Source organism: Tubulanus polymorphus, chromosome 1 (assembly GCF_964204645.1).
Source record: "Tubulanus polymorphus chromosome 1, tnTubPoly1.2, whole genome shotgun sequence".
NCBI lineage: Eukaryota > Metazoa > Nemertea > Palaeonemertea > Tubulaniformes > Tubulanidae > Tubulanus > Tubulanus polymorphus.
In genome coordinates this window covers 17,688,552-17,701,174 of record NC_134025.1, presented here as the reverse complement: position 1 = coordinate 17,701,174, position 12,623 = coordinate 17,688,552, and the positions used below count along the sequence as shown (strand labels likewise).

Below are 12,623 nucleotides of genomic sequence, written 5' to 3'. Positions count from 1 at the left end.
GTTATTAAAAAGTCTTTGAAAGTGATAGACATTGGTCCTATAACCGGCCATATTTCACTCTTAAGTTTGAAGTAAAACAAAATCAATCTGATGTATTTGTTCCAGTGTCAATCCAGTTTTCATTCTTTATTTTTTCTGCAGTCCTTCAAAGATTTTACATACTCAAAGAAGGATGCTATATATGATCCCTTCTATTTGAATAGATCCGTGATCTTAAAAATTAATATATTTTATATAAGATTGTGAATTTTATTTTCCCCTTCAACCTTTCATTTATGCTGGTAAAATCAGTAGGCCTACTCCAACCAATTTAAAGTGTAGGCATTTTAGTGTCGGCATTAGGTCACTGGCTCGAAAAATTGCAAATTTCTTTAAAAGTTGCTGCATTTAGCAGTGAATTTTGCTAAAGATAGGCAGTGAATGGCAGTGAAATTCAAAATATCTAGCCTGATTATCCTGTAAAAAGTGCTTACTTAGGTTTGAAAAAAGTGCGTTTTAGTGCTTTTTTTTTTCATAGCCTTACAACTATGAACCCTGTTTTGGCCTTTTGTCATAGTTGGTCGAGACCCTGCAATTTTACTTACTGACCTGACGGTTAAAATGATAAATGAAAACAGTGATTTATTGTTATCATCGTGTGATTGTCTACATATAATCATAATAACACAGAAACAGCATTTTGTCAATGGTTATTTTAGTGTTATTAACCTGAGATTTTCCCCGTACCCCCGTAGAGAGTTTTCCTGATTCATCTAAAACTGACATGTAATGAATATACTTTCAATCATTCAATTTCAGAACAAATTTTGACTTGACAATGGTTGGAATTGAAAATCTACAAGATAAGCTGAAGAGGATTGAACTAGAAAACCGCTCATTACGTTCAAGGGTATGTTTTTGGAATGGCGCCAATAATTCATGAATTTAATCACCTCATTTTTAGCTCCTGAGTAACAAGAGAGCTACTACTAGTGTGTCAGTTTCATGTCATGTGTGATTATAGCGAGCCAACGCAAATTGTTTTTACAGTCATTGAGTTAATATAGGATCCGATAAATGAGGTTAAATATGCTGCAAAAACTGGTTCCGGTAACTTCGTATTCAAGATTATGTCACATTACATTAAGTTGAGTGGTGATAAAAGTTGATCACAATAATGTGAAAAAGATATTTGAATAATAGTTTATCAATGATAATATTTATGTGCAAAATGTAGATTGATTATGCGGCTAAAATTTGTTGGAAATTGGATTTTGAATGTCACGTTCATTTTAAGAGAAATCGACGAATTTGTGACGAAATTTCCAAGAAGAAATTTCATAAAATGTCTAGAAGGCCGCTGTACATTGTTAAATTTATGTAAAATAAATGCTCCCTGCAGTTGGCTGATCTTCCGTAGCCAATCAATGTAAGGGCATATTTGATGATACGACGAAGAAACCGGTCTATTAATCAGCTCGAATATTCCTGTGCCGTTTGTAGGATTTGCTTTCTCATTTCCTAGTCATCTGACAGTCTTATTGTACCCAGCGCAGCGTAGGCTGCGGGCGGGGGGCTTAGTATCCGCCTCAGTCCGTCCGTCCTTCAGTCTGCATCAGCTTGTGAACATGATTCAAGAAGAACCGTTGATCGCAGGACTATGATATTACACAGTACGATTACCCCGATGGAGAGGATCTGCCCTATTGATTTTGGGGTCCAAGGATCAAAGGTCAAGGTCACTACAGGTCATTCATGTGAAACCTTGTGAACGTGATTCAAGAATAACCGTCGATAGCAGGGCAATGATATTGGGTAGTATGATTACCCCTAGGGAGAGGATGTGCCCTATTGATTTTCTGGATCAAGGGTCAAGGTTACTACAAATCATTCATGTGAAAACTTGTGAACATGATTCAAGAAATACTAGTCCAGGAGCTAGCCCACATTTAATCAACAGTTTTAGTCAAGAAGGTTTGAGGTGTAGAATGTCAAGGTTGGCCCATATCTACTTAGGAAAGGAACGTCTTAAGTTTCAAAGCCGTGCCTGCGGGGGGTAGGTGGGCCCCCAAAAATTCCCAAAAAATCGTTTTAATCAACAGTTTTTGTCCAGCATTAATTTCAACATAAATCAGTAGGGCATGGGCCAACTGAAATAAAATCATAACTTAAGACGAAATTTTCTGTGCCTAGGGTCCCTTAAGACCCCCTTTTTCGGGGGCCTAGGGCACTTTTAATTCACAGTTTTCGTCCAGGTGTGATTCTACCTCAGAATCATAGTATTTTATGTGCTGATTCAGAAAATGTAACTTAAGATGAGATTTTCCGTGCCTAGCCCCACTTAAGACACCCTTAAAACCCCCTTATGCCCCCCCTTTGAGAAAAATCATCTTTTATCAACGGTTTTCCTTCCATAATTCTCCAATCAATGATTTAATTAAACAGTAAACTAAATTGAAGAACAATAGTTTATTGTCCGGAAAATCTCATTGACAATAGTGACCCTGCGAGAGACGACGTAGGTGATGATGAATCGATGATGACTGAGATTTATTGATGGATTATGATACTGATTTAATAGTTTTCAGTTTACTAATATATAGCTGAAGCAGAATAAACAATTTGCGGTGCAAAGTCTATAGACAGTTACAAAATTTTAAGTTTGACCGAGACACCCTATCTAGATCAAGATTTTTGTAAATATATCAAAAATTGAGAAATGTCAAATCACGGGGTGGCACAGTAGGTAACTGAAACCAAGCAATATTTTTGGGCTTGTCTGACAAATATACACTGTGTAAAAGGATTGATTTTTAATTGCAAATTTTAGTTACATGAAGAATTGAAAGATACTATGCAGATATAAACTATTGTTCTTAAATTTAGTTTACTGTTTAATTAAATCATTGATTGGAGAATTATGGAAGGAAAACCGTTGATAAAAGATGATTTTTCTCAAAGGGGGGCATTAGGGGGTTTTAAGGGTGTCTTAAGTGGGGCTAGGCACGGAAAATCTCGTCTTAAGTTACATTTTCTGAATCAGCACATAAAATACTATGATTCTGAGGTAGATTCAGACCTGGACAAAAACTGTTGATTAAAATTGCCCTAGGCCCCCGAAAAAGGGGGTCTTAAGGGACCCTAGGCACAGAAAATTTCGTCTTAAGTTATGATTTTATTTCAGTTGGCCCATGCCCTACTGATTTATGTTGAAATTAATGCTGGACAAAAACTGTTGATTGAAGCCAGTTCTTTGACAAAAGGGGGCATTAGGGGGTTTTAAGGGTGTCTTAAGTGGGGCTAGGCACAGAAAATGTCGTCTTAAGTTACATTTTCTGAATCAGCACATAAAATACTATGATTCTGAGGTAGAATCAGACCTGGACAAAAACTGTTGATTAAAAGTGCCCTAGGCCCCCGAAAAAGGGGGTCTTAAGGGACCCTAGGCACAGAAAATTTCGTCTTAAGTGATGATTTTATTTTAGTTGGCCCATGCCGTACAGATTTATGTTGAAATTGATGCTGGACAAAAACTTGATTAAAACAATTTTTTGGGGGCCCACCTAGCGCCCGCAGGCACGGCTTTGAAACTTAAGACATTCCTTTCCTAAGTAGATATGGGCCAACCTTGACATTCCCCACCTCAAACCTTCTTGACTAAAACTGTTGATTAAATGTGGGCTAGCTCCTGGACTAAACCGTTGATTGCGGGATCATGATATTACGTATTATGATTACCCCTATGGAGAGGGTGTGCCCAATTGATTTTGGGGTCCAAGGATCAAAGGTCAAGGTCACTACAGTTTATTCATGTGAAACCTTGTAAACAAGATTCAAGAAGAACAATTGATAACAGGACAATGCTATTTGATAGTATGATTACCCCTAGGGAGAGGATGTGCCTTAGTGATTTTGGAGGTCTAGGGTCAAAGGTCCAGGCTAGTTGAGGTCTTTTGCCTAAAACCCTGTAAACTCAATTCTTAAATAACCATTGATAGCAGGACGATGATATTTTATAGTATGGTTTTCCCTGGATACACTCATCATTTTTGGATACTAAAGATCAGTGTCTTCAGGGCTCATTCCCTACTGGCTATCGTTGGGCACATACATACGTAATATCAAATTGCCTTGTTATATGTTTATTTTAATCTCCCCACAACTATTATATGATGCAAAAATCTTCACGCTACATCTTCAACGCGCACAATTGAATTGGCCCGAGTGTGTTTACTCGCACGATTTGTTTCAATTCAATTAATTCAATCAAGGTTGATGTTGATCATAGTCTAGATCGTAAGCGTGTAATCTAGGTCATGCAACATGATGTCGCTCATTTTTCAAGTTCGGGTGGAGCATGTAAATAAACTACATAATGTAAACAAATTGTCCACGTGTTTTATAGTATACCTTAGAAAACCACAAAAATCTAGCTAGATAGCTATTTCCCTATACGAATAATTTTCATTTCTCACATTATTCCATAAAAAACATTAATAAGTCACATCAGCCGACTTGTATCATGTCTGTAAGTGGTATAAACATTGCTATTCGGGACACTAATATGGGACCCTTATTGAATTGAAATATGAAGTCATCAGTTAGTATAAAATGGGCAAATTGGTTCTCTAAAAATAAATGTTATAATGTTTAAAACAAGAAACTAAATTCTTAATATAGACTTTCGTAAATGTACACGAGCGTATGTTTAATTAGCATCAAAATTAAACATTGGTACTGTAGAGATTTAGGTAGAACAAGTGAAAAAGAGTGAAAACTAGGCGTTTTTGCACTTTTGTACCCCTCTCTAAAATTTTTATTTCTGCATATTATTAATCGGGGAGGTGTAGAGAATTAAAATGAATTACTTTTGACAAAAAAAATTTATTTTTTAATGTCAAAATTCAGATTTTTTGTGCCCGATTTCATTGATTCAAATCGACGGGTCGGCCATTTTGGTGAACTAATTACCACCTAAAAACGTCTGAACAGTTATGTCACATTAGATTTAATTAGATTGAATTGACAAAATTTCATTTTTGAGCATGTAAGTTTCCTTCTTCAGTTCATCTTTAGATCAATAGTTACACATTGAAATAATACATACATACGCATCATTTTAACCCTTCACATGCGGCTAGTAGTGTGCTGAGCACTTAGATCTTTAGCACTGAGATCTTTATAAGCCGGTATTCGAAAAACGCCTAATGAAAAACACTGAATCAGAAAACGCATAACACCTAGTTCCTAGTAACATCCAAGAAATTGACCTAAATCCCTACATGAACTATGTAACGCAACCTTACATAATTCAAGTCGGAGTGCATGGAGCCCCGCCTGTTCCGTCTTCGAGTTTCTACTGTTGTTTCTACGCTCGTTTGGCTACACAACCAAAACACAATGCTAATATCTATGTTCTCATTTCATATTAAGACAAGGAGTATTATGATAATAAAAGGCATTTGTTTTTGATGTGGAACATAGTTTTTTGGTTTACCCTTGTCAGCGATATGAGGTTGGCATTGAGCCAATTCATGTAAAATTGTGGTATGTTTTTTGGTTTACCTTTGTCAGCGATATGAAGTTGGCATTGAGCCAATTTCATGTAAAATCGCGGTACGGTTTTTTATGTGAGCATTTGTTTCATTGGTTCTCGGGTTAAACGACGTATAATCGATGCGCTTGAAGACATGACGAACCTCCGTCGATGTACATGGTCAACTTTGTTAAAATTCTACGATAAACTGTTTTTGGCGGGAAAATTCTTAGCTCTCGCGTATAAAATTGCAATGACCTCGATTGGGGGGCGTTGTCTCTACGAGCGAATGCGATTGGCTGTTTTTGGGATATACGGGGAATTCCCGCGCCATTAAAATAATTATGGGAAAGCCATAGAATGGCGAACGTTTCATTGGACTAGGTGCCGTATACGTGCAAATTTCAAATGCTCATTGCTGATGAGAATGTAATTATTATCCGGCATAGGTATTGTTTCATTTTAATACCCGGTGATTGATTTGATTGACATTGAAGTGCAAGCGAACATTCACTTACACATGGCCTCCACGTGCGCGCGGAGTGCTATAGACTGTTGCATACACAAACACACGCTCGTACAGTATACACTACTATAGTGATACCGTAAACGCTGCTTGCTGGCGCGTCTGACATTTCATCAACAGAAGATGAGCGCTATGTTTTCTGTTTGATATAATTTATAATAAATTGTAATTTCTTGTGACCTGAAAATATTAAGCAGCAAACTACAAGTATAGGTCGAGGTCTGAATATTTTAGTAGTAAATTCCAGGATTTAAAATTCCGATTTCTTATTGCGCCGGTTTAGATTCCGCGGCCATACAATGGAAGAGGTTTCCAAGATTAAATATTTAGCCACCCTCTGATATGTGACATCATATGAATTTTATTTGAATATTTTTTCATATTGTGAAAAATATTTCTTTGAAAATATAAAATAGTTTCCCTGCCGCGCCTACCTGTACCCTACGAAATGTATATTTTTGGTCTTATTTGACTACAAAATAAAGAGAAAGATGAAATACAAGATAGAACTTTGAAGTCACGAATTAAAAAGATTTTTCAAGCAATGCCCTTACCCCGAACAACCTCTGGCTTTCACGGTAAACCACACTTTGCCCATGGGCAATATATATGTGAGCATTTGTTTCATTGGTTCTCGGCTTAAACGACGTATAATCGATGCGATTGAAGACATGGTGAACCTCCGTCGATGACATGGTCGAAAAACTGTTTTTGGTGGGAAAATTCTTAGCTCTCGCGTATGAAATTGCAATGACCTCAATTGGGGGGCGTTGTCTCTACGAGCGAATGTGATTGCCTGTTTTTGGGATATATGGGGAATTCCGGCGCTACTAAAATAATTATGGGAAAGCCATAGAATGGCGAACGTTTCATTGGACTAGGTGCCATATACGTGCGAATTTCAAATGCTCATTGCTGGTGAGAATGTAATTATGCTCACACCATAATTCTACCAATTTCATTTCTAGATCTTCGGTCCAGTCCTCTGGCATGCTGAAGGTTTGGTTTACGTTTTGAACCACTTGAATTTGAAAGTTTATGACTAATTACGAATGACGCGAACTAGCGGTGATAATTTGTACTATATATATGCTATAAGGGGTAGACTAAGACTGAGGCACTCGTCGACATATACCTCTACGACAAAATCACCACAACGCCGCTATATCGTTCTGAGTTGAATTTATTTCGGTATAAGGAAGCGATCAGATAAGATTAACTACAAAAAAACGATACACATATAACATACATTAGAAACTTTCATGTGCTACAGGTACCGACTGTTGCTGCCCCCCCCCCACATGCCACTTGGACTAGGAGGCTAATATTAAGTCACACTAAGTACAAAAGCTAATTTTAATAACTTTAAACCAACACGCCCATAGACAGGGCTAATAGTAGCAACTACGAAGAACAACCAACTCACCGAAAACATTGCGGCAACAACAAAACTAAACTAAGGAACCCACACGGGTAAGAAACGCGACACGCGCCAAAACACTAAACTTAGATTGCACAATGCGGACGGCGAGCCGGACACTCGTCAGAGCAGTAAAAAAAGGAAACGGACCGCAACATATGCGGTCTCTCATTGGCTGGAACCCCTGCGCTTAGTTCCGTCGCGTCGCAGATGAGCTTATGTCGGCTCGAAAGCAACTGCCCTCCTACCGTAGGCCGGAGTAGAACATGGGCAACTAGCAACGAGCAACTCGGCTTATGTCGAACTGATTGAGGAGCTACTGGCGGCCTCTCGTAGGCCGCTAGTTGCCGCTAATTGGCGATAAACCCAGTTGTGTCGGTAGGCGTCGCGTTGCTTGTCGACATAAGCCAGCCTTAAAGCTGCTTGCGGGCGCGTTTGACATTTCATCAGCAGTAGATGAGCGCTGTGTTTTCTGTTTGATAGAATTTGTAATAAATTGTAATTTCTTGTCTCCTGAAAATACTAAGCAGCAAACTATAGGTATAGGTTGAGGTCTGAATATCGTAGTGGTAAATTCCAGGATTTAAAACGATCTCATATGCCTATTTCTTACTGCGCCGGTTTAGATTCCGCAGCGCAGCCATACATTGGAAGAGTTTTCCAGGACTAAATATTCAGCCACCCTCTGATGTGACATCATATGAATTTTATTCGAATATTTTTTCATACTGTAAAAAATATGTCTTTGAAAATATAAAATAGGTTCCCTGCCGCGCCTACCTGTACCTTATGAAATTTTGGATGTGGAACACAAACAAATGTATATCTTTGGTCTTATTTGACTACAAAATAATTCTTTAAGAAAGATAAAATACAATATTTAAACTTGTAGAACTTTGAAGTCACGAATTATTAAGATTTTTCAAGCAATGCCCTTACCCCAAACAACCTCTAGCTTTCAAGGTAAACCACACTTTGCCTATGGGCATTTTATTGATCTTTTTGAGGGAAATTTTGAAGATGCTTTGATCAGTTACCTTGATCTTTCGTATATATTTGTATCCCCCAAGGGCCCATCAGCATAACAACAATTGGGTTAATCGGTCTCAAGATGGCCATCCTGTGACCTTTTTGTGCCCAAAAATGTCAATTTTGGCCTGAATTTTGAGTCTTGTCAATTCCTAATGGTTTGGCATTTTTCATTGCAATTTGTTGTGGGTATTCTATTAAAATGGACCTTTGATACAATTGACGGCCATCTTAGTATCATCAGTACTTTATCATAGGTGGAAAAAGGGATTTTTGAGTAAATTAACGGCGGGTTTGAACTTATAACCTTTATATTCGATGATGATTAGCGCTGTCATTGGATATATGAAAGGCTGAATCAAGGAACATATCTATCACGCTTATGAGCCCAAACGTCTACTTTTACTTAGTAGCCACTTGAGAACAATGAGTAATTAACGATATCGGCTACTTTTCCAGTAGAATACATTTCAAAACAGTAACTCTGAAATAGTATTCCTTTCAATTCGGTTGGTTTTCTATAGTGGCTGTTTCGAAGAGTCTACTATTGAAAAGAGACCATTTTAAAACATCTGGTTTTGATAGTGCACTGTAGCAGTAGAGGTGACTGTAAAACCACCCGCCTGTAAACAGTGACTTTGTAATTTCCTGTTCAAAATAGCAGCATCTGTTAAAGATTTGCAGTGATACGTGACAGGTTCAAAGGCACTGTTAAACCCTATATGCTTTGTATACAGAACTCTGTATGCTTTGAATACAGTTGTGTGAATAGAAAATCCAAGTTTTGGAGTTGCCAAGAATTCCCTAATTTATATTACGCTCAACAAAATGGCAATATCCAATAGGAAAACTATTGATTTATATAACATCATCATGGATTAAATCCATTAATACTAATATAGTGATAGTGCCAGTCCTAATTAAGAATTTTAAGATTTCTGTTTTACATTTGCGATTATAAGACATTCTGGTGCATTCATACTATCTGATAAACATATTTTTTTAAGGATATATGAGAGAGGAATATACAAATAAAATCATATATTCATAAAATGAATTACGTCCTATTTATCTCATTATCTGGATGAAGACTATACAAAATAATCCGAAAAAAATGTAAGATATTAAGAATTAACCTTGAATTTATTGTTTATTTCGATAAAAAGGATTTTTAAGTAATCCATGTGATGTTCACTTTGTCTCGCTGTTCATGGCTTGTTCATGAATCGTTTTATCGCTTGCTAGAAGTGATTGCCTGATCAAATATTATTTCATAGTTATACAGTTTGGTTGAAATGAAATTACCAACTTATTATAAAAGATCACACGATTAGCGTATAAAAGTGCAGTGTTGAGATATTCAAGTAATTTTGAAATCAGCAATTTCATTTGATAGAGAAAACTTTGTTTGGCTTAAGAAGTGAAAGAAATGCGATAGGCTGTGATTTCAGTTTCTCATACTTTCGTACTTTGTTGAGTAAATTGTTTATATAGGTTATCAAAAACCCAGCAGCAGCTATCGGTCAGCAGGTCAATTACACACTGGCTAACTAGACAGTAATTGATGAACGAATGAACAAACTGCATTGGCCACCAAATGACCTCGAACCAAAAGTAATTACCTCTTAATAGTAATAAACTTAGCACCGCAATATCTCTATGAGACTTTATTTCAAGGTGCCAATAAAATAATATGCCAAAATGTACGGTGTTTGAACTTCGCTGAATCGATGAACCAATGATCATTTAAGATAATTATCAGTTTTTTCCAACTAAACTCTTTTTAACAAATTATCGTAAAATAATAACTTCTAATATGTGGCACCATGTTCGACAACAGAGGTGCATTCAGAGTAAGAATGACGATACCAATACTTGAATTTGGAAGCAAATGCAGGCTAGAACCAACAGGTACCGATTTAAGGTGCAGATAGACAGGGAATCCCTATCATAGCGACCAACACGGTTGTATATCGCTTCCGTGCCGAAAAGTGAATAATTTTCGACGTTAACGACTACAGGACCCGAAGTAGTCGAATAAAATACTCTAATCCGTTAACTGTAGATAAACGAAGAAATTCCACGATAGAATTTTGTATCATGAAATTTATTTAAGTTAAACCACAACATTTCGGCTGTTGACTGACAGCCATCTGACTAAAAGCCCTTCTCACTAGGAATGTCTACATTCCACCTGATGATGGCTGTTTTAGTCACCCGTCGAAACGTTGCGGTTTCACCAAATGAAATCTTGAATACCATACAATGTTTCTCATTGATATTACATTTGATCAAATATGGGCTTGATTTAGATGATTTCTTTAGAATGTTTAAAATCCACATGGATATTTGTAGCATATTTTGTTTAAAAAAATCAATGATGCAGCGAAATTAGAATTCAGGGAAATTCGAACAGATCGTACTATAAGATGCAAAGACATCCAGGCCCCCGTTGAAAATAAACCACCATTTCAATAATGAGAGGTTAGCCTGAATTTATGATTGCGCTTTTAATTAAAGAATTTAAATCAAAAATAAATGCAGACCTATGCTTGAAAATAGCTGCATTTGGTCAAATTGAATTCTTCATTAAATTATATCGCCACGAAAAAGAAGGAAATTTCGATTTATCTTAAAACTACATAACTATTGGCGATTTGTAAATAAATTTATTTCCTATCTCGACCTTTATTGGTTAGGGTTGGGAATCGCTCATTACATTTCACATCCTCAAAGAGTATCTACAATATCTTCAGATCTTAACTTAGTCACTCTAAATAGAACTATACCCCAAACTATAGGTGAGTATAGTTTCTCAGTATGTTTATATTGTCACGTATCACTGCAAATCGGAAGCATATGTTGCGAAGTGTATTTATAACAGGGAATCTGGCAAGCGATCTCAAAATGGTCACTTTCAATAGTTGACTTTTAGAAATGATATGTTTTGAGAGTAGCCGTTATGGTTATCAAAACCAGATGTTTTAAAATGGTCACTTTTCAATAGTAGACTCTTCGAAACAGCCACTATGAAAAACCAACCGAATTGATAGGAATACTATTTCAGAGTGTCTGTTTTGAAATGTATACTACTGGAAAAGTAGCCGATATCGTTAATTGCTTATTGTTCTCAAGTGGCTACTAAGTAAAAGTAGACGTTTTGGGCTCAAAAGTGTGATAGACATGTTCTTGGATTCAGCCTTTCATATCTCCATTATAGGATATATCTCCTCACATGGAATTTGGGATCAACCAAATTCTTTAGTTCTTGGCACCAGTGGAAGTTAAATATTGAATGATATACAATTCTTCTGCTCATGCGGCTCCTACTAAAAACCGACCAAAAAAGTCGACTGGAACCGAGAAAGTTGTAGCCCTTGGCATATTCTATGATTGTGTGAGTTTCAGGGTCATTGGTTTCTCAACAATATATGGTCACCAGGGTGCTTTGATAATTGATATTGTTAGGGTATTTAGCATTTTAAACCACTTGCCAACGGGGCATTATGTCCCTGGACCCCTAGTTCTTCAGCAAAATCATAATCCAGTATGGCTTCCATATTCAATTGTTGAAGATGAAATCCATAAAAATCAACCCAAGTTGATTATCTATTAGATTTATTGTGCCTATTCAGACAACTCTAACATTAAGTGCTGAGATAAGTTAACTCACACTATAAATGGATATGAAGAGAACTGGCATCATTAAATCTCTGTTCTGATTAAAACAATTAAACAGAATTTTTTTGGCATACTAGCCTGTTCGATATGTTGTTGAATGACGATATCCAGAAAAAGATGGTTATCTATTACATTGTAATTAGAGTATGGTTAACCCTATCAGTGCGTCTACACGGCAGTGCGGTGTATAAATCGGTGATGGATTTTGCTAGTTCAACGCACTGCAGTGTATTGATGTAATTAGTAATTATCTCTCTTAAAAAATGACAGCACCTGTCAAACATAGTCAAATACTGGTAACTAACAATATACCGCGCCGCGGTGTAGACGCACTTTAGTGGTATTCCCATTATTCAACACGCTAGGGTGGAATTTGAAAAGAAATTCCAATTATCACCAGCACTATAGGGTATTAATTAGTCAGCACTGAAACGGTTAACCTCAGGAAGTTG

General features: G+C 36.8%; 1 protein-coding gene across 1 annotated transcript in view; it reads left to right on the top strand.

Annotated features, from left to right (window-relative positions):
• Nucleotides 1-12,623, top strand: part of LOC141901205 (trafficking kinesin-binding protein 1-like) — a 284,033-nt gene that overhangs the window by 141,605 nt on the left and 129,805 nt on the right. Inside the window, exon 7 of the mRNA XM_074788317.1 lies at nt 799-889. Within this exon, the coding sequence (XP_074644418.1) occupies nt 799-889 (91 nt within the window). The remainder of the gene's footprint in view (nt 1-798; nt 890-12,623) is intronic.